The sequence below is a fragment of the Colobus angolensis genome, unplaced genomic scaffold, assembly GCF_000951035.1.
Source record: "Colobus angolensis palliatus isolate OR3802 unplaced genomic scaffold, Cang.pa_1.0 Scaffold81, whole genome shotgun sequence".
Taxonomy (NCBI): domain Eukaryota; kingdom Metazoa; phylum Chordata; class Mammalia; order Primates; family Cercopithecidae; genus Colobus; species Colobus angolensis.
In genome coordinates, this window is record NW_012121932.1 from 330,187 (window position 1) to 353,773 (window position 23,587).

General features: G+C 36.3%; 1 protein-coding gene across 5 annotated transcripts in view; it reads left to right on the plus strand.

The window, feature by feature from the left end:
* Positions 1–23,587, plus strand: part of RPS6KC1 (ribosomal protein S6 kinase, 52kDa, polypeptide 1) — a 240,061-nt gene that overhangs the window by 129,492 nt on the left and 86,982 nt on the right. For 3 of the 5 annotated variants that reach the window (XM_011929404.1, XM_011929406.1, XM_011929405.1), the window contains one exon: positions 1,811–1,903. The exons of the other annotated variants lie outside the window; for them this stretch is intronic. In XM_011929404.1, coding sequence (XP_011784794.1) covers positions 1,811–1,903 — 93 coding nt within the window. The remainder of the gene's footprint in view (positions 1–1,810; positions 1,904–23,587) is intronic. 5 annotated transcript variants of the gene reach the window in all.

The window sequence follows — 23,587 nt, forward strand, 5'->3', positions numbered from 1 at the left end:
AAAAATTAGCTGGCCATGGTGGTGGGTGCCTGTAATCCCAGCTACTCAGGAGGCTGAGGCAGGAGAATCGCTTGAACCCGGGAGGCAGAGGTTGCAGTGAGCCAAGATCGAGCTGCTGTACTCCAGCCTGGGCAACAAGAGGGAAACTCCATCTCAAAAAGAAATTAAAAAAAGGCTATTGCTGTTACATGTTGGTTACATTATATGCTGAATGACTATAATGAATATAATGTTACATTATATTCAATATAATGTATAATTCATACATTATAATGAATATAATGAATGAGTATACACTGAATGAATATAATGAATGCTGTTGCATTATAACACTAAAATACCTTGCTAAATGTTTTTATATCCCTAAAAAGCTTCCCCTTAGTTTAAAGGTTATTATCTATTCTAATTGTCACTATCACCAACTTTCTCAAGCATCTTTAAGAAATAAAAAGTCTCTTTTAAAACTTAAACACCATTTCAGGTACAGTTAAATTATTATTTTCTTGCTAAATCTAAAAACAAAACAAAAATGGAAAACAATTAGAATTGCTGCTTTTAGAGAATTTCACAAGTGGCAGTTTTCCCAGTTGTAAGTGACACCTAGTTTTCCAAGATTCCTTCCTTTCTCCCTGCTCTCCTCATTTCTGCTCTCCCTCATATTTTCCAAGTAAATAGTAGCAATATGCGAGGCACTGTGAATATAGACATGAGTAAGACACATTTTCTGTTCTCAAGGAGCTGACTGTCTGGTGATGTTGGTTTGTACAGGGACAAAAATGGTATCTCAGTAATTCCCTTACCATGGTGTTTATTTTATCTTCAGTTCATAGAATCAGAATGTTTCTTCTGTATTCTAATAGATTTTTGATAGCAGGAAGGTCTGCTTTAAGTATGTAGTAAGGCTTTGTGTCTCCTGTTGTCCTTTGCAGCATCACCATTTTAATATAGGATCAATATAGCAGTACTTTATAGTTGTAAATGTCATATGGAGGTGCCCTTAGAATTTATCTAAATTAATGACTTATGTTACTGATAGAGAAAAACTAATACTAATAAATGGAAGTTGGGATTATTTTAAAATTGTGTGCAGAATTTAAATGTTCCTTCCTATGTTCACTGATTTTTTGAATCTTTTTTTGTGTGTAGCTAACAGACTGTTTTCCACATCGAAGAAAAATTTATTTCTCTTGTAAATCATCTTGTAAGCAGGCTCAGTTTTAGTAATTATTGGTTATATGATGAAGCTTCTTAATTTTTCACCATTATTGGTAATTTTTCTGGTTGAATTTGGATGGACCAATCCCTCTGAAAACACATAATACATAAAGTAACAATTATAGAGCTGTAACTTCATGATGAGAAAGAATGGCTTGTGCCTCTCCCTACCCATGTGTGCTTATTATTATATTATTTTTAGTTCCCCCACTTCCAAATTACTGTTGAGGTGTCTGGGGTAAATATAATACTGGGATTGATTGTTGGCCCAGTTATCCATCTGTTACAAAGTTTTATGATAGCTGTATGGTCAGAATTGAGTTATTGCTCTAGAAACTATCAGCTCATTAATTTTTCTTTTTAAAATTTTTTTCAATGTTATGATTTATTTACTTGCAACTTTTTTCTTGCATTTTCTTTAGTTTTTATTTTTAAAAATTTCATATTACAGACAAACAGAAACTTCCTCCTTTCATCTTTCCATTCTCTGATTTATGATGAATTTACTTTCCTTTGGCCTGGCATTTGCTTCAGCAGGCAGCCTTCCTTCAAGTACCTCCCTGATTGATGTATAATCTTTGATATCTTCCATTAGCCTCCAGGATCACTAAGTTCAAGGCCCCCTTGGAACCTAAGGAGCCCTGCCGAGGAGCTGAAGGCCTTCAGAGTCCTTGGGGTGATTGACAAGGTAATTCTTCAGTGTCTCTTCAAGAGTTCAGTCATAAATCGACTGCATGCTGACATTGTGTCTTTGAAGCTTTGGATCTTAAGGATATGAAACAAAAGGAGAAAATGACTCAAATGCATCTGCACTTTAAAATAACAAAAGCAGAAGAGAAAAAGCTTTTATCTGAGCAATTCATGTAAGGTCATGCAAAATATATTTGAGCTAAAGGAGAAGGTGCATATTTGTTGGCATTCAGTTGAGTAAGGGATTTGGTTTTGTAAAAGTGTTATAGCAGAGTAAAGATGTACTTTGTGTTTAATTACAATTGTGAGCCAGTAGTTGTTCAACATTAATTAATACAGTCATTTTAATGGTCAAAAAGAAAAGTGGAATCCCCTTATAACTACCATTTGTTGAACACCTACTATGTGTCAGACCCTATATTAGGCATTTTATATGAAGCAACTTAATCTTTCTTACAATTTTATTTGCATCTTGGTGGAAAAGTGACGTTTAGAGCAGATTAAATAACTTGGCCCAAAGTCACATAACTAATTTAGGATGGTGCTGGGATTTGAATATTAATTTTTGTGACTCGAAAGCTGTGCTTTTTCTAGTACACTAGCCGCTCACTTCACACACATATGCATTTTAATTTTGGGGGTAAAAATACTGGCCTCACAGAGATATCTGCCATTGTGTATGTGCAAATTTGGTGACATCTCACACCAAATGTTAACAGTACTGTTCCTATCAGATGGTTTACAAGTGTAAATTAAAAGCCACAGACAACAAACTATGTTTTAAGTATATTTGCTCAACCACCGCTTTACCATTCAAAGTAAATAAAATGCTTTATTTAATATTAAGGGATAGGTTAATTTAGATATTTTTTTCACCATTAACTGTATTTTATGAAGCACCTTAATGTTCATTTTTAACTTACTATTCATTGAGTATTTGTAAAGTATGCATGTGAGTCCATGCTAAAATTGAACAATATGTAGTATTCTCTAGCAATTTAGACAGTAATAGTTTGAAGCATTCCCAAGGGAACATTGAGTTGGATATTATATAAAACTGTCAGTGTCTTAAGTTCTGGCAAGGATCATTTTTCTCACATTCATGTTACTGAATTTTGAACTTAAAAAATTCTAAGCTGTAGAATTTTTCTTTTTTTAAGAGCCTGGAATATTTCCATAACCATGTTTTCTGTGGCTTTTCCAGTTTGGAAAACATTCAATTTGAGAGTAGATGAAGACAGTATAGTAATTGAGTAGTTTCTAGGTTCTCGGATTTCTTTGCAGGCAAGTATACCTTCTTGAGGTACAGTGTCTGCCCCCTCTCTTAGATCTATTTCTTTGACAAAGTATGGCCTTTCATTGCTATATTATAAGTGTAAGTAAGTTACCTTGTAGTCCTAGTAATAGCTATTAGTCTCTCAGGTTTGTTTAAATAAGGGCTCTTGGCTGGATGCTGTAGTTTACACCTGTAATCCAAGCACTTTGGGAGACCGAGGTGGGCAGATCACTTGAGCCCAGGAGTTTGAGACTATCTGGGCAACATGGTAAGACCCTGCCTCTACAAAAAAATACAAAAAGTAGCTGGGTGTATAGTCCCAGCTACGCGGGAGGCTGAGGTGAAAGGATCCCCTGAGCCTGGGGACTTTGAGGCTGCCGTGAGCTGTAGTCATGCCACTGTACTCCAGCCTGGGTGACAGAGTGAAACTCTGTCTCTAAATAGATAAATAAATATCAAGTCTTTAAAAAAAAAAAAAAAGGAAAGAAAAAGCCAGGCGTGGTGCCTCACGCCTGTAATCTCAGCACTCTGGGAGGCTGAGGCGGGTGGATCACTTGAGGCCAGAAGTTCGAGACCAGCCTGGGCAACATGGTAAAACCCTGTCTCTACCAAAAATATGAAAAATTAGCTGGTCATGGTGGCACACACTTGTAATCCCAGTTCCTTAGGAGGCTGAGGCAGGAGAATCACTTGAACCCGGGAGGCAGAGGTTACAGTGAGCCGAGATTGTGCCACTGTACTCCAGCCTGGGTGACAGACTGAGACTCTGTCCAAAAAAAAAAAAAAAAAAGAAAGAAAATAGAAGGACTTTTGACAGTGGAAGAATTCCTCAGTTCTGCTGAGGAATAATTTGGTACTGTCTTTTCTTACTCTGTTTAGCTGGGAAAGGTGTTTGGTGTTTAAAAGGTGACATTTAACTTTTTTTTTTTTTTATAATTAACAGAATCTCACTCTGTCCCCCAGGCTGGAATGCAGTGGCACAATCTTGGCTCACTGCAGCCTCCACCTCGTGGGTTCAAACGATGCTTCTGTCTCAGCCTCCTGAGTAGCTGGGATTTACAGGCACACACCACCATGCCTGGCTAATATTTTTTTGTATTTTTAGTAGAGACAGGGTTGCACCATGTTGGCCAGGCTGGTTTCGAACTCCTGACCTCAGATGATCCACTCGCCTCAGCTTCCCAAAGTGCGGGGATTACAGGCGTGAGCCATAGTGCCTGGCCTAATTTTTCTTAGTAGAGATAAGGGAATATGTATTTGGGGAATTAAGAAACTTTGGGAATTAATAAGTCTTTAAAATTTATAACATATTCCTGTAAAAACATAATTAGGTATAGGCTGGGAGCTGTGGCTCATGCCTGTAATCCCAGCACTTTGGGAGGCTGAGGTAGGCAGATCACCTGAGGTCAGGAGTTTGAGACCAGCCTAGCCAATATGGGGAAACCCCATCCTACTAAAAATATAAAAATTAGCTGGGCATGGTGGTGGGCTCCTGTAATCCCAGCTACTTGGGAGACTAAGGCAGGAGAATTGTGTGAACCTGGGAGGTAGAGGTTGCAGTGAGCTGAGATTGTGCCACTGCACTCCAGCCTGGGCAACAGAGCCAGACCCTGTCTCAAAAAACAGAGAGAGAGAGAAAAAGAAAAAGCAGGTATATTTTTTGAAAGTTGAACTGTTTTTTTAAAGATAAGTTACTTACCATTCTACTGAGGACTACCTAAAATTTGGGTTTTAGAAACTTGAAGTATGGAAGAGAAATGTTGAATAAATTCAAAAGGTTAGAAAATACCCAGGTTATATTGATCTAGTCCTGCAGAACACAGTTTCTTTGATTCTGTTTCATTACAGTATTTGTTTTTTATGAGTTACTTTGAGTGTTATCTGTTAACTTAGGAAAAACACAGTTCTGAATTGAACTGCATTAGGATTAGTATTTCACAAACGTTTATGTAGAAAAAAATAAAGCAGATTTTTTATTAATATCTAGATTGTAAGCTCTGTGAAAACAAGATTGTGTCTTTCTTGGTCACCACTGTGTTCTCAGTACCTAGAATCACTTGGCACATAATGGGTGCTCAATAAATATTTGTTGAATAAAATAATCAAAACTTAATTAATTTTAAGTATATATAGAGTGACACCTACTGGTACAATATGAGACTGCTATCCGGTACCATTGTATGAGGTGACAACTCAGAAAGTGTTTACCCAGAGGGATAGTAATTCCATAGCTGTATGTTGATCTGGTATTCAAAGAGAAGTAAATGACTTTCTGCTTTTCAATTGGGATTATAAAATCCCTCATTAAAATAGATACACAAAAATCATATATGAAGAATAGCCAGAAAACAGGGAAGTACTTAACCTGATTAAATAAAAAAACTGTGTAGTCTTCAAGTAGTTGAGGGCTGTCTTGAATAGGGAAACTATATAATGTTTTCTCAAATCTTGAGGGTGAAAAGGGCTATTAATTGTGTCAGAACAACAGGCATAAACTAAAATTAGATAAACCAGGATGCCTGGTTTCTCTGTGAAAAAGGTAGTTAGGGAAGAGACTTGCATGTTATGTCCTCATAGGATATAAGTAGAACCAAATTAGTACAAATTCAGAAGAAACAAATTACTGCTCATAAGAAATGCCTTTTGAGAATTAGCATATTGACCAAAGGCATACTGAATTCCTTTAGATCTTATGAGTTTCTTGTCATTTGAGACATTCAGGTGAAGGCTGAAAGATTGATTGTTGGGATGCTATATAATGAACTGGATGGAATTTTACATTAGATAACTTTTAAATATTTCTTTGATCCTGCAGGTTTATTTACACAGTCTTTGTGTAGCAATAGCAGGGAAAGTAGAAATTAGAAATTAGTGGAAATTAGAAAGTAGAAATTAGTGGAAAAATATTGTAAGTTTTTATGGACACGGGTGCAATTCTTTTTGTTGTATGTGTGTGGTAAGAATATATGGGATGTGCTTATATTTGTATGTGTATAAAGATTGTTTATATATGATAATTTGTAATTGGGTTAGAAGAGTCTAAATTGGTAGTTTGGTAGTAGAATGCCCAAGTGCTAAGAGAGTTTCCGAGAAAGGTCACTGTTGTATAACTTCTCTATAAAAAGTATAAAGGAGCCCATAGTTTAGTATACAGTAATGTACCAATGTTAGGTTCCTGGTTGTGATATTTAATTCAAACTATATAAGGTGTCACCACTGGGGGAAGCTGGGTGAAGGGTACACGAGACTCTTTGTACTGTTTTTGCAGCCTCCTGTGAGTTAAAAAAGAAAAGGGTAAGGGGAACATTGATTACTTGAAACCCAGGGTATACTAAGATTTGATTCCCTCATGGCCAGTTAACTGTTCTGGTTTGTGTGTGGCCTGAATCATTCTGTGTGTACATGTGTGTATGGTATTCACAAGGAAGATCGGTGAGGATCGTATATCTGGATTGCCAAAATTGTCACTGAAAAACTACTCAAATATGATGCTTTGCAAGTCATTGTTATAAGAGATGCCACACATTTTGTAAGTCTGTGACTATTTGCTAGGTCAGATGCCTTGGCATTTTGTAATCAAGATAGCTTCCCAACTTTATCTGATGCCTGCCAGGCAGAATTCTTAAGCTCACTTGCCATTGGAAAAATGTAGGCATTTCTATTTTAGAGCTAAAATATAATTGAGAAAATGTGCGGAAATTGCTCAAATTGAGTAGCTGTTTAAAGATTGGTACTTATTTTTTAAGGTACCTAAATCATATCTTCTCTGATAATATGTGGAAAAACCTTCTGTATTTGCAACACAGAAGCATCAATATTTGGGTATTTGCTCATTCAGGGAACACTGGATTGAACTGGATTAAATCAAAAGGACATAGCACAACATTTTTTAAGTGCTAAAAGGAAAGAACTATCAACGCAGAATCTATATCCTGTGAAAATGCCTTTCAAGAATTAAGGGAAAATAAAGGTATTCTCAAATGAAGAAATGCAAAGAGAATTTGTTGCTGATGAGTCTACCCTAAAAGAATAAAGTGCATTCTCTAAACAAAATGGAAACAATACATGCAAGAATCTTGTCACATTAGGAAGAAAGAAAGAACATTGGAAAGGGTAAAATATAAGTAAATACAATGGACTTCCTTTCTCTTTAGCTTTGGAAATTATCTTTTATGGTTGAAGCAAAAATTCTAACACTCTCTGATGTAGTTCTAAGTTTATGCAGAGAAAATGTTTAAGGCAATTATAAATGTGGGAGAGTAAAGGGACATAAAGGAAGATAAGGTTTTTATGCTTAGCTTGAAATGGTAAAATGATGATACCTATAGACTACAATAGGTTATGTATATATAATATAACTAGAGCAACCACTAAAAAGCTTTTTAAAGCATACACTCAAAAATGTTATATAGGCTGGGCGCAGTGGCTCACACCTGTAATTCCAGCACTTTGGGAAACCGAGGCGGGCAGATCACCTGAGGTCAGGAGTTTGAGACCAGCCTGGCCAACATGATAAACCCTGTCTCTACTAAAAATACAAAAATTAACCATCATGGTGATGCACGACTGTAGTCCCAGCTACTCAGGAGGCTGAGGCATGAGAATCACTTGAATCTGGGAGGCAAAGGTTACAGTGAGCTGAGATCATGCCACTGCACTCCAGCCTGGGCAACAGAGTGAGACTCCATCTCGAAACAAACAAACAAACAAACAAACAAGCAAGCAATCCTATAGATAAACCAAAATGGAATTCTAAAAAATGTTCAAATAACCCACAAAAATGCAGGAAAATAGAAACAGAACAAACAGAATGCAAAAAATAACTGCAAACTTAAGCCCTAACACATTATAAATATACCAGTTAAAAAAACAGAGATCAATATTGGATTAAAGATATGACTCAACTTTATGGTATTTATAAGAAACTCACTTCAAACATAATATAATGATATATATATATGTATATCATGATGTATATGTCATATATATACCATGATACATATATATGTAAAAAGTAAAAGGATGGAAATGACATGTCATGCAAACATTAATCAAAGAAAACAGGAGTGGCTATATTAATACAAGATAAAATATGCTTCATACCAAAGAAAATTACGAGAGACAGGGAGGACATTAGATAATGATAAAAGGGCAATCTACCAAGAAGACATAGCAATCCTACAAATGAATGTACCAGACATCAGAACTGTAAAATATATGAAGCAAAGGCTAATAGAAAGTGAAAGGAGAAATAGGCAGTTACAGTTGGAGACTTCAACACTCTGTCTGAAAAACTGATAAAACAGACAGAAAATCAGCAACAATACAGAAGAACTCCATAATACCATCAACCAACAAAATGTAACTGACTTTTATAGAACACTCTACCCAAGAACAACAGACTACACATTCTTTTTCAGTGCCCATGAAACATGTACCAAGACAGACCATTTCTAGGACTGAAAAACCTCAACAAATTTGGAATTATTGAAATCATACTGGGTGTGTTCTCTGACCATATCTGAATCAAATTATTAATCAGTAACAACAGGAATCTCTCCAAATACCTAGAAATATAGTTATACTCCTAAGTAATTCATGGGTTAAAGAAGAAATCTCAAAGGGTATTTAAAAAAAAACCAAAACATATAGTTGAATGAAAACAAAAGCAGAGCATATCAGAATTTATGGGACACAGCTAAGCCAGTGTTCAGAGAGAAACTTATAGCACTAAATGATTATGTCAGAAAATGGGAAAAATCAGATCTAGGTTCCTAACTCAAAAGAACTAGAAAAAGAGCAAAATAAACCTAAAGCAAGCAGGAGGAATGAAATAAAGGTAAAGAGCAGGAATCATTGAAATTGAAAATAAAAAACCATAGACAAAAATTATTGAAACATAAAGCTGGTTCTTTTCAAAGATCAATAAAATTGACAAACCTCTAACAAGAGTGACAAAAAGAGAGAATACATCAATTATTACTGTCAGGAATGAAACAGGTGTGGATCCTGCCTACATCAAAAGGATAACAAGGGAATACTACAAACAGCCCTACACATGTAAATTTGATAATTCAGATGGAATGAACCAATTCATAGAAAAATACAAACTACCACCCAAAATAAAATAGATAATTTGAATGGCTCTTTAACTATTAAGGGAACTAAACTTATAATTAAAATACCACTAAGATGAAATCTTGAGGCCCAAATAGTTTCACCAGAGAATTCTACCAAACTTTTAAAGAAGAGTCAGTACCAGTTCTACACATATTCTTCCTGAAAATGGAAGAAAGGGAAACAGTTTCCAGTTCATTTTATGAGACCAGTATTACTCTGATATCAAGACATTAGAAGAAAGAAAACTAGAGACCAATATTCTCATAAATGAAGATGCAGAAATCTTCAACAAAATATTAGAAAATAGCAACAAAATCCAAAATGAATTTGATACCATGAATTTATTATTTAAATTCATTGATTTCATTAAATTCATATTACATTTATCTTTTCAAGAAAACCAACTTTTCATTGATCTTTTGTATTTTTTTGTCTCAATTTGATTTATTTCTGCTCTGATCTTTATTTTCTTCTACAAATTTGAGGTTTGGTTTGTTCTTAGTTTCTAGATCCTTGAAGGACATTATTAGATTATTTGAAATTTTTCTTTTTGTAAAAAAATGGGCATTTATTGCTGTAAGCTTTTCTCTTAGTGCTGATTTTGCCATATCCCATAGATTTTGGTATGTTGTGTTTCCATTTTCATTTGTTTCAAGAAGTTTTTACAGTTTTCTCAATTTCTTCATTGACCCATTGATCAGTCAGGAACATATTGTTTAATTTCCATGTGTTTCTGTATTTCTGACGTTCCTGTTATTGATTTTGAGTTTTATCCCATTGTAGTCAGAAAAGATACTTGACATGATTTTTAAAAAAATGCGTTCATACTTGTTTTATGGCCTTTTTGTGGTCTGTTCTATAGAATGTACCATGTGCTGATGAGAAGAATGTGTATTTTCTGACTGTTGAGTGAAATATTCTGAAAATGTCAGTAGGCCTATTAGATTTAGCGTGTAGTTTAACTCTGTGGTTTCTCTGTTGATTTACTGCTGGATGATCTGTCCATTACTGAGAGTGGCAGTTAGAGGTCTCCTATTATTGTATTGCAATTTGTCTTTTCTTTATTAGATCTATTATGTTTGTTTTATATACTTGGTTTTATAATCTTAGATTTGTAGTCTGTTTTATCTAAGTATAGCTACTCCTGTGCTTTTTTGTTTTCCAGTTGCATAGAATATCTTTTTCCACCCCCTCACTTTCAGTCTATGTGTCTTTATAGGTAGGGTAGATTTCTTGAAGACAGCATATAGTTGGGTCTTATTTCTTTATTCAGCCACTCTATGCCTTTTAATTAGAGAATTAAGGCCCGGCACAGTGGCTTATGCCTGTAATCCCAGCACTTTGGGAGGCCAAGGCAGGCCTTGAGACCAGCCTGGCCAACATGGTGAAACCCCATCTCTACTAAAAAATACAGAATTTAGCCAGGCATGGTGGCGTGTGCCTGTAATCCCAGCTACTTGGGAGGCTGAGACAGGAGAATCACTTGAACCCAGGAGGCAGAAGTTGCAGTGAGCCGAGATTGTGCTGTTGCACTCCGTCCAGCCTGGGTGACAGAGCAAAAAAAAAAGAGAATTAAGATCGTTTAAATTGAGTATTGTTATTATTATTGATAAGTAAGGACTTACTTTACTTTTAACAATCTTTTTTTTTTTTTTTTTGCTTCTGGTTGTTTTGACACTCCTGTCTTTCTTTTTTTCTTCCTTTGTGGTTCTGTCTGTCTTTGTGGGTAAGTACTTTTCTCTGGTAGTATGTTTTAATTTGTTGCTTTTTATTTTTAGTGGATTCTTACAAGTTTTGTTCTGTGGTTAGCAGTTACCATGAGGCTTACAAAAAATACTTTATAGATATAACAAGAGACAGTTCATCTTAGGTCACAAATAATAAGAATAGAAGCAAAGGCAAAAAAAAACTACACAAAAATAATCTGCAATTTAACATCATCACCCCCACATTTTGACTTCTAGTTGTCTCACTTTAAATTTTCTATGTTACCTGTTCTTAACAGGTTGCTGTAGCTATTATTATTTTTGATAAGTTTGTCTTTTGGGCCTCATACTGGAGTTAGGAGTGGATTTTGCATCACTGTCACAGTATTATAGGATTCTGGGTTTATTTATATACTTAATTTCACCAGTATTTAAAAAAATTTTTTTGCCCTTCAAATTGAAGAACTCCTGTTAGCATTTCTTATAATGTAGAACTGATAGTGGTGAATTCTTTCAGCTTTAGTTTGTCTGAGAAATAGTTATTGTCTCCTTCATATCTGAAGTGTAATTTTGCTAAATACAGTATTCCCGGATGGCAGGTTTTTTTTTGTTTTTTTTTTTTTGTTTTTTTTAAGCACTTTGAAAATGTTGTTTCACTCTGTGTGCTTTCTGTTGAGAAGTCTTGACAGACAATGTGGAGGTCTTTTATATGTTATTTGCTTCTTTTCTCATGCTGTTTTTAGAATCCTCTCTTTGCCCTTGCCCTTTGAGAATTTGGTTATTATATGCCTTGAGGTAGTCTTATTTGGGTTGAACCTATTTTGTGTTCTGAAATTTTTTTTGTATCTGGATATGTATATCTTTTGGAAAAATTTCTGTTATTTTTTTGAGTAAGCATTCTAGCCCTTGGTGTTGCTCACCTCCCTCTTGAACACTAATAATTCTTAGATTTGGTCTTTTGAGGTAATTTTTTATATCTTATAGGCAGCTTCTTTCTTTTCCACTCTTCTTTTTTCTCCTCTGATCATGTATTTTTAGATAAGCAGTCTTTGAGTTTGCCAATTTGCTCCTCTGCTTCATTCATCTTCTTTGAGAGCCGCCAGGAAGTTCTTCAGTTCAGCAAATGTGTTTCTCAGTTCCAAGACTTCTGTTTGATTTTTTGTTTTTGAGACAACGTCTCACCATATTGCCTAGGCTTGACTGCAGTGTCACAATCATGGCTCATTTCATCCTCTATTGCTTAGGATCAAGTGATTCTCCCATTTCAACCTCCTGAGTAACTGGTACCACAGGCTTGTGCCACTATGCCTGGCTAATTTTCTTTTGTAGAGATGGTGGTCTTCCTGTGTTTCCCAGACTGGTCTTGAACTCCTGAGTTCAAACAGTTCTACTGCCTTGGTTTCCCAAAGTGCTGAGATTATACCATGCCTAGTCTCTGATTTTAAAAGATTATTTCAATTTCTTTTTAAAAAATTTTTTCTCTTTTTTTTTTTTTTTTTGAGACAGGATCTCACTCTGTCACCCAGGCTGGAATGCAGTGGTGTGTGATCTTGGCTTACTGCTGCCTCCACCTCTCAGGTTAAAGTGATTCTCATGCCTTAGCCTCCCGAGTAGCTGAGACTACAGACATGCGCCACCATGCCTGGATAATTTTTGGCATTTTTAGTAGAGATGGGGCTTCACCATGTTGGCCTGGCTGGTCTTGAACTCCTGACCTCAAGTGATCCACCTGCCTCGGCCTCCCAAAGTGTTGGGATTACAGACAGGCATGAACCACCATGCCTGGCCTAATTTTTTTTTTTTAATTTCTTTGATAAATTTTTGAGTTGCTTTTCTACATTATCTTGGAGGTCACTGACTTTCCTTATAACTACAATTTTGAATTTGTGGTTAGAGAACTCACAAATTGCTTTCTTGTTAGGATCAGTTGCTGGATTTTTGTTTTGTCCTTTTGGGGAGGTCATGGTTCTCTGTTTGCTGTTGTTTCTTGTGGGTGTATTTTATGTCTTTGCATTGAAGGATAGTTATTTATAGATATTTATGGAATAGTTATTCTAGTTTTTTTTTCTGTCCATCTTGTTTTGGTTTCTCCTGGATATATTTGCTTAGTGAATCTTTGCATCTAGCTCACTGCCTCTTTTTAGCTCTAGGAGGTACCTTAAGCTTGGGTTGACCTCGGCTCTGGTAAATGATCAGAGTGATGCCTGCTCTGAAGGTGAGAGGTCCCAAAGGGACTAGGCTGGCGGTGTGTTAAGGCTAGCTAGAGGTTTGTGCCTAGGAGTCCAGTGGAACATACCTCTTCTGCTGAGCAGCCACTCAGATTGGGCACCTCTGTTTGCTTAAGAGCAGAGCAGACTTTCCAGGGTTGGGGATGATAGTCCCACCTCCTGTCTTTGTCTCTACTTGTTCTCAGGAATATTTCTCCCTTTAGGCAGTCACGATGCTTCCCATGGATTAAGGTGGGGACAGGTCTCCTGCTTGGGAACCCAAGATGTTGGGGAACCTGGCTGACCACCTCAGTCTTACCTTTTCCAATATAGAAATGTGAGTTGGGTGGAGGAGGGGGCGAGATTTCTGCTTGATGCCAGGCAGAATGGAGGGGGAAGGGTGTCACAGATGTGGAGGTCTGATTCCCTTAGCATCTGTTCAGAGTTGTTTTTTGTTTGTTTGTTTGTTTGCTTTTTTCTTACTTCTCTGTGGCCCCAGGAATTATCTCATTATCATATTTGAGTTCCAGGTAAAAATCTTGGCACTTGTATATTTGTTTGTTTGTTTGTTTTTCTATTGGAGAGGGAGGAGTGAAAACAGCTTGCACTTATATTTCTATGTATAAACAATGCACACATAAAAACTGGAATTAAAAATACAATACCATTTATTATAATATTGAATTACTAGGTGTAAATATAACAAGACATACAGAGCTTTTATGCTGTAAACTTCATAGCATTGATGAAAGAAATCAGAAGTCTGAATAACTGGAGAAATATATTCATTAGCAGACTCACCATAGATGTAAATTCTTTCCAAATTGATACACAGTTTTAAACACAGTTTCTGTCAAAATTTCAGCAAGATTTTTTAAAAAATATAAATATAGACCCAATTATCTTAAAACTTATTTAGGAAGTTATAGGAACTATAATAGCTAAAATAGTTTTCAAGGAAGAGTAAGGTGGGAGAGTCACTCTTTTTGATTTCATGACTTTACAGTAATCCAGGTTGTGTGGTGTTGGTATAGAGACACACACGTAGAGAACAGTGTACAAAATGTAGAAATAGTCCCACAAATATGGCTAATTGATTTTTGACATAGGTTGAAAGCAGAGTAATGTAGGAAGGTTAATATTTCCAATAAATATTGCTAGAGTAATTGGGTATTCTCTAGCAATAAAAGTGTACCTTGGCCAGGCATGATGGCTTACGTCTGAACTCCCAGCACTTTGAGAGGCCAAGGTGGGTGGATCATTTGAGGTCAGGAGTTTGAGACCAGCCTAGCCAACATGGTGAAACCTTGTCTCTACTACAAATACAAAAATTAGCCAGGCATGGTGGTGGGTGCTTGTAATCCCAGCTACTCGGGAGGCTGAGGCAGGAGAATCGCTTGAACTCAGGAGGCAGAGGTTGCAGTGAGCCGAGATCGTGCCAGTGCAGTCCAGCCTGGGTGACAGAGTGAGCCTTTGTCTCAAATAAAAAAAAAACGAAAAAAAAAAAAACAGTGTATGTTGACATATCCTCACACCTCTTAAATTTTTTTCATTTTTAATTTTTGTGGGTACATAGTAGGTGTATGAATTTATGGGTTATATGAGATATTTTGATACAGGGATGCAATGTGTAATAATCACATCAAGGGAGATGGGTATCCATCCCCTCAAGCATTTATTCTTTATGTTACAAATAATACAGTTACATTCTTTTAGTTATTTAAAAATCTACAATTAAGTTGTTATTGACTATAGTCATTCTGTTGTTTTAGCAAATTCTAGGTATTATTCATTCTATTTTTTGTACCCATTGACCCTTCCCACTTCCCCTTCCCAACCCTACACTATCCTTTCGAGCCTCTGGTAACCATCTTTCTACTGTCTATCTCCATGAGTTCAATTATTTTAATTTTTAACTCCCATAAATAAGTGAGTACATGCAAAGTTTGTCTTTTTGTGCCTGACTTATTTCACTTAATGTAATTTGACCTCAGCTTCCATCCATGTTGTTGCAAATGACTGAATCCCATTCTTTTTTATGCCTGAATAATACTTTGTTTTGTATATATACCACATTTTTTAAATCCGTTCATCTGTTGATGGACACTTAGGTTGCTTCAAATCTTAGCTGTTGTGAATAGTGCTGCAATAAACATGGGAGTGCAAGTATTTCTTTGATTTATTGATTTCCTTCCTTTTGGGTATATACCTGGGAGTGGGATTGCTGCATGGTAAGGTAGCTGTATTTTTAGGTTTTTGTGGAGCCTCCAAACTGTTCTCCATGGTAGTTGTACTAATTTAGATTTCCACCAAGAGTATGAGGGCTCCCTTTTGTCCACATCCTTGCCAGCATTTATTATTGCTTGACTTTTGAATAAAGGCCATTTTAACTGGGGTGAGATGATGTCTAATTATAGTTTTGATTTACATTTCTCTGATGATCAATAATGTTGAACAGCTTTTCATATGCCTATTTACCATTTGTATGTCTTCTTTTTAGAAATGTGTATTCACATCCTTTGTCCATTTTAAAAATTAGATTATTATTTTCCTTTAGAGATGTTTGAGCTACTTATATATTCTGGTTATTCATCCCCTATGAGATGGGTAGTTTGCAAATATTTTCTCTCATTCTGTGGATTGTCTCTTCTTCACTTTTTTGATTGTTTTCTTTGCTGTGCAAAAGCTTTTTGCTTAATATGATCCTGTTTGTCCATTTTTGCTTTGATTGCCTGCACTCGTAGCGTATTACTCAAGAAATTTTTGCCCATACCAATGTCCTGGAGAGTCTCGCCAGTGTTTTCTTTAGTTTCCTAGCTTGAGGAATTAAAGTCTTTAATAATCAATTTTGATTTGATTTTTGTATATGGTGAGAGATAGGGAGTCAGTTTCGCTCTTTTGCATATGGATATTCAGTTTTCCCAGCACCATGTATTGAAGAGATTGTCCTTTCCCCAGTGTATTTTCTTGGCACCTTTGTCAAAAATGAGTTCACTGTAGATGTATGACTTTATGTTCCCTATTCTGTCCCATGATCTTTGTGTCTGTGTTTATGCTAGTACCATGCCATTTTGGTTACTATAGCTCTTCAGTATAATTTAAAGTAATGTAATGTGATTCTTCCAGTTTTGTTGTTTTTGCTTAGGATTGCATTGGCTATTCTGGGTCTTTGTGGTTTCATATAAATTTTAGGATTGCCTTTTCTATTTCTGTGAGGAATGCCATTAGTATTTTGATAAAGATTGTGTTAAATCTGTAGATTCCTTTAGTTAATATGGTCATTTTAACAATATTGATTCTTTTAATTAATGAACATGGAATATCTTTCTTTTTTTGTGTGTGTCTTCAATTTTCTTGCATCAATGTTTTATAGTTTTCATTGTAGAGATCTTTCACCTTTTTGGTTAATTCCTAGGTATTTAATTTTATTTGTAACTATTTTAAATGGGATTACTTTCTTGATTTCTTTTTCAGATTGTTTTTGGCATATAGAAATGCTACTAATTTTTGTGTGTTGATTTTGTATCCTGCAATTTTACTGAATTTGTTTATGAGTTGTAATAGTTTTTTAGGGGAGTCTTTAGATTTTTTCAAATGTAAAATCATATCCTCTGTAAACAAGGATAATTTGACTTCTTCCTTTTCGATTTTGATGCCCTTTCTTTCTTTCTCTTGTCTGATTGCTCTAGCAAAGACTTCCAGTACTGTATGGAATAATAGTGGTGAAAATGGGCATCATTGTTATATTCTAAATCTTAGAGGAAAGGCTTTCAGTTTTTCCCCCATGCAGTGTGAAACTAGAAATGGGCCTATCATATATGGTTTTTATCACATTGAGGTAAGTTTCTTCTTCTTTTTTTTGAGATGGAGTCTCGCTCTGTCACCCAGGCTGGAGTGCAGTGGCATGATCTTGGCTCACTGCAACCTCCGCCTCCCAGGTTTGAGTGATTCTCCTGCCTCAGCCTCCCAAGTAGCTGGGACTATAGGCATGTCACCATGCCTGGCTTGTTTTTGTATTTTTAGTAGAGACAGGGTTTCCCCATGTTGGCCAGGCTGGCCTCGAACTCCTGACCTTAGGTTATCCACCCGATTCGGCCTCCCAAAGTGCTGGGATTACAAGTGTGAGCCACTGTACCTGGTTGAGGTACGTTTCTTCTATCCCCAGTTTTGTGAGGATTTTTATCATGAAGGGATGTTGAACTTTGTAAAATGCATTTTCAGCATCAGTTGAAATGATAAGGGTTTTGTCTTTCATTCTGTTGATATGATGTATGACATTAATTTATTTGCATATGTTGAATCATCCTTGCTTCCCTGGGATAAATCCCACTTGGTCATGATGAATGATTTTTTTAATGTGTTGAATTTGCTTTGGTAGTATTTTGTTGAGGATTTTTCCATCAGTATTCATCAGACATGTTGTTCTATGGTTTTCTTTTTTTGATTATCTTTGGTTTTCATATCAGGGTAATACTAGCCTTATAGACTGAGTTTGGAAGTATTCCCACCTCTGTTTTTCAGAGTAGTTTCAGTAGGACTGGTGTTCTTTAAATGTTTGGGATAATTCAGCAGTGAAGCCACTGGGACCTGGGCTTCTCTTTACTGGGAGACTTTTCACTGTGCTTTTGATCTCATTACTTGTTATTGATCTCTTCAGGTTTTGGATTTCTTTATGGTTCAGTCTTGGTAGGTTGTATGTCTCTAGGAACTTATCCATTTCTACTAGATTTTTCAATTTATTGGCACATAGTTGTTCTTAGTAGCCACTAATGATCCTTTGAATATCTGTGATGTCATTTGTAATGTCTTCTTTTGCATCTCTAATTTTATTTCTTTGGGTCATCTCTCTTTTTTATTTTTATTTTTTTAAGTCTGGCTGAGGTTTGTCAATTTTGTTTACCTTTTTAGAACACCAACTTTTTGTTTTGATCTCTTCTATATTTTTCTCATTTCAAGTTTATTTCTGCTCTAATCTGTATTATTTCTTTTCTTCTAATTATGGGTTTGGTTTGCTCTTTTCTGGTTAAGATGTATCATTAGGTGGTTTATTTTACATTTTTCTTTTAATTTTTATATAGACACTTCCAGGTGTAAACTTCCCTCAGTACTGCATTTGCTATATCCCATAGATTTTGGGATGTTATGTTTCCATTATCATTTGTTTCAAGAAATTTTTCAGTTTTTTCCTCAGTTTCTTCGTGGACCCATTGGTCATTCAGAAGCGTATTTCTTAATTTCTGTGTATTTCTGTAGTTTCCAGAAATTTCTCTTCTTACTGATTTCTAATTTCATTCCATTGTCAGAAAAGATGCTTCATATTATTCCAGTTTTTTTTTTTTTTAACTGTTTTAAGACTTGTTTTGTGACCTACTATATGGTCTGTTCTTGAAAACGATCCATGTGCTGAGGCAAAGAATGTATTTTCTATGGCCATTGGAAGAGTGTTCATTTGGTCTATAACACAGATTAAATTTTATGTTTTTTGATTTTCTGTTTTCTTTTTTTTTTTTGAGTCAGAGACTCGCTCTGTTGCCCAGGCAGCAGTACAGTGGCACAATCTTGGCTCACTGCAACCTCTGCCTCCTGGGTTCAAGCAATTCTCCTGCCTCAGTCTCATGAGTAGCTGGGATTACAGGCACATGCCACCATGCCTGGCTAATGATTTTGTATTTTTAGTAGAGATTTTTACCACATTGATCAGGCTGGCCTTGAACTCCTGAACTCAAGTGATCTGCCTGCCTTGGCCTCCCAAAGCACTGGGCTTACAGGCGTGAGCCACCATGCCTGGCCTCTTTGTTGACTTTCTGTCTGAAATATTTGTCTGATGCTGAAAGTGGGGTATTGAAGTCTATAGTTTTTTTTTAGTTTTTATTTTTATTTTTTCTGATGGAGTCTCACTACATCGCCCAGGCTGGAGTGAGTTGTCAAGATCTTGGCTTACTGCAGCCTCCATGCTCAAATGCTACTCCCACCTCAGCCTTCTGAGTAGCTGGAACTATAGGTGCGCACCACCATGCCTAGCTAGATTTTGTATTTTTTGTAGACATGGGATTTTGCCATGTTACCTAGGCTAGTCTCAAACTCCTGGATTCAAGCAATCTGCCCATCTCAGCCTCCAAATGTGCTGGGATTGCAGGAGTGAAGCACCATGCCCAGCCTACAGCTATTATTGTTTTGGGGTCTATTTCTACCGCTCTAATAATATTTGCTTTATATATCTGGGTGCTCCTGTGCTGGGTGCATATATATTTACAATTGTTATACCCTCTTGCTGAATTGACCCCTTTATCATTATATAATTACTTTTGTGTCTTCTTATAGTTTTGTCTTGAAATCTATTTTATCTGGTGTAAATATAGCTACTTCTGCTCTGCATGGTTTCCATTGGAGTATCTTTTTCCAGCTCTTTATTTTCTGCCTGTGTGTCTTTATAGGTGAAGTAGATTTCTTGTAGGCAAAGGATCATTGGGTCTTTTAAAATCCATTCAGCCACTCTGTGTCTTCTCATTGGAGAGTTTAGTCTGTTTTTATTATTGATAGTTTAGGACGTACTTCTGCCATTTTGTTTTCTGATGATTTTGTGGTCTTTCCTTTTTTCCTTTCTTCCTGTATTCCTGTTAGTGAACATGATTTTTCTCTGGTGGTTTGATTTAACTTCTTGCTGCTTATTTTTTGTGTATCTATTGTATGTTTTTTGATTTGAAGTTACCATGAGGCTTGCAAGTACTGCCTTATAACCCAGGGGTCCCCAACTGCTGGGCCACAGACAGGTGTTACTCTATCGCCTTTAAGGAGCTGGGCCTCACAGTAGGAGGGGAACTGCAGGCAAGCGAGCATTTATCACCTGAACGCTGCCTCCTGTAGATTCTCATAGGAGTGCAAACCCTGTTGTGAACTGTGAATGTGAGGGATCTAGGTTGCATGCTGTTTATGAGACTCTAATGCCTGATAATCTGAGGTAGAACAGTTTCATCTCAAAACCATGCCCTACATGTGCCCCCTGCCCCCAAGAGAAATTGTCTGAGGTGGAACAGTTTCATCCCAAAACCATCACCCCCACTAGTCTGTGGAAAAGTTGTCTTCCATGAAACTGGTCCCTGGTGCCAAAAAGGTTGGTGACTGCTGATTTATATAACATTCTTAAAATGACAAAATTATGGAAATGGAGAAGAAATCTATGGATGCTAGTGTTTAGAGATGGTGGAGGAGAGAAGGGTGTGTGTGTGTTGGAGGGTGATTTTCAAGGGATAGCAGCAGGGAGAGGTTTGTGGTGATGCAACACTTGTTTTTTAATTTTCTAGTTTTTTTTGTTTTTGTTCCTTTTGGAGAAAAGGCAAACACATTTATTTAACAAGAGAATCACAGAGTGATCGTCCTGATGGAACACTTCTGGGTCTTGATTGTGCTTGTGGTTATGAGAATGTATACATTTGATAAGATGCCATAGAACTATTAATATGTACACACATAATTTTCTGTTTGTCAGTTTTCTGACTGTAATAGTATACTGTAGATACATATGATGTAGCCCTTAGGGAAAACTTAATGGAAGGTACGTGGGAATTTTCTGTACAATCTTTGCAACTTTCTAGTGACTCTACAATTATTCCTGAAATAAAAAGTTTTTAAAATTTGCAGTGTATTTATTGGTCTGTCTTTTAAAATTATTTCAATAGGTTTTGGAGAACAGGTCGTGTTTGGTTACATGAATAAGTTCTTCAGTGGTGATTTCTGAGATTTTGGTGCATCTATCACCCGAGCGCTGTATACTGTACCCATTGTATAGTCTTTTATCCCTCACTGCCCTTCCAGCCTTTCTCCCAAGTCCTCAGAGGACATTATATCATACTTACACCTTTGCATCTTCGTAGCTTACCTCCTACTTATGAGTGAGAACATATGATGTTCGGTTTTCTATTCCTGAGTCACTTCACTTAGAATAATGGTCTCCAACTCCATCCAGGTTGCTGTGAATGCCATTATTTTATTCTTTTTATGGCTAAGTAGTATTCCATGGTGCATGTGTGTGTGTGTGTATACACCATATTTTCTTTATCCACTTGTTGGTAATGGGCATGTAGGCTGGTTTCATATTTTTGCAATTGCAAATTGTGCTGCTATAAACGTGTGTGCAAGTGTCTTTTTCATATAATGACTTCTTTTCCTCTGGGTAGATACCCAGTACTTGGGTTGCTGGATCAAATGTTAGTTCTACTTTTAGTTCTTTAAAGAATCTCCATACTGTTTTCCATAGTGGTTATACTAGTTTACGTTTCCACTAGCAGTATACAAGTGTTCCCTTTTCACCATATCCACACCAAAAATTATTTTTTTGATTGTTTAATTATGGTTATTCTTTCAGGAGTAAGGTGGTATTGCATTGTGGTTTTGATTTGCATTTCCCTGATAATTTGTGATGTTGACCATTTTTTCATATGTTTGTTGGGCATTTGAATATCTTCTTTTGAGAATTGTCTATTCATATCCTTAGCCCACTGTTTGATGGGATTATTTGTTTTTTTCTTGCTGATTTGTTTGACTTCCTTGTAGATTCTCCATATTAGTCCTTAGTGGGTTACATAGTTTGCAAATATTTTTTCCCCCTCTGTTGGTTGTCTGTTTACTCTCCTGATTATTTCTTTTGCTGTGCAGAAATGTTTAGTTTAATTACATCCCATCTATTTATCTTTGTTTTTATTACATTTGCTTTTGGGTACTTGGTCATGAAGTCTTTGTCTAAGCTAATGTCTAGAAGAGTTTTTCTAATATTATCTTCTAGAATTTGTATGGTTTCGGATCTTAGATTTAAGTCTTTGATGCATCTTGAGTTGACTTTTGTGTAAGGTGAGAGATAAGGATCTGGTTTCATCCTTCTACAAGTGGTTTGTCAATTATCCCAGCACCATTTGTTGACTAGGGTGTCCTTTACCCACTTTATGTTTTTGTTTGCTTTGTTGCAGATCTGTTGGCTGCAAATATTTGGCTTTATTTCTAGGTTCCATTGGTCTACATGCCTTTTTTTTTTTTTTTTTTGAGACGGAATTTTGCTCTCATTGCCTAGTCTGGAGTGCAATGGCGTGATCTCGGCTCACCGCAACCTCCACCTCCTGGGTTCCAGCAATTCTTCTGCCTCAGCTTCCTGAGTAGTTGGGATTATGGGCATGTGCCACCATTCCTGGCTAATTTTTGTATTTTTAGTAGAAATGGGATTTTTCCATGTTGGTCAGGCTGGTCTCGAACTCTTGACCTCAGGTGATCCACCCGCCTCAGCCTCCCAAAGTGTTGGGATTACAAGCGTGAGCCACTGTGCCTGGCCTCTACATGCCTGTTTTTATACCAGTATTATCCTGTTTTGGTAACTATAGCCTTGTAGTACAGTTTGAAGTTGGGTAATGTGGTGCCTCCAGATTTATTTTCTTTGCTTAGTCTTGCTTTGGCTATGTGAGCTCTTTTTTGGTTCCATATGAATTTTAGGACTCTTTTTTCTAGTTCAGTTAAGGATGATGATGGCATTTTGATGGGAATTGCACTGAATTTATAGATTGCTTTTGGCAATATGGTCGTATTCACAATATTCATTCTACTCATCCATCAGGAGAGGATGTGTTTCCATTTGTTCGTGTCATCTATGATTTTTTTCAGCAGTGTTTTGTGGTTTTCCTTGTAGAGATCTTTTACTTCCTTGATTAGGTATATTCGTATGTGTGTGTGTGTATGTATGTATGTATGTATTTTTTGCAATTGTTGTAAAAGGGGTTGAGTTCTTGATTTGATTCTCAGATTGGTCACTGTTGGTGTATAGCAGTGCTGCTGATTTGTGTACGTTGATTTTGTATCCCAAAACTTTATTGAATTCATTTATCAGATCTGGGAGCTTTTTGGATGAGTCTTTAGGGTTTTCTAGGTATATGATCTGTCTGTTTTGCCTGCTATTTGAGTAGTTACTCCTGCTTACTTTTGGCTTTAATTTGCATGGAATATCTTTTTCCATCCCTTTTCCTTAAATTTATGTGAGTCCTTATGTGTTAGGTGAGTGTCTTGAGGACAACAGATACTTGGTGGATTTTTATTCATTCTGCCATTCTGTATCTTTTACATGGAACATTTAGGCCATTTACATTCAATGTTAGTATTGAGATATGAGGTATTGTTCTATTCCTAATGGTAGTTGTTGCCTGAAAACCATGGTCTTTTCTTCATTGTGTTAGTGTTTTATAGGCCCTGTGAGATTTATGCTTTAAGAAGGTTATATTTTGGTGTATTTTGATGTTTTGTTTTAAGATTTAGGACTCCTTTTAGCATTTCTTGTAGTGCTGGCTTGGTAGGGCACGTTCTGTCAGCATTTGTTTGTCTGAAAAATACTTTATCTCTCC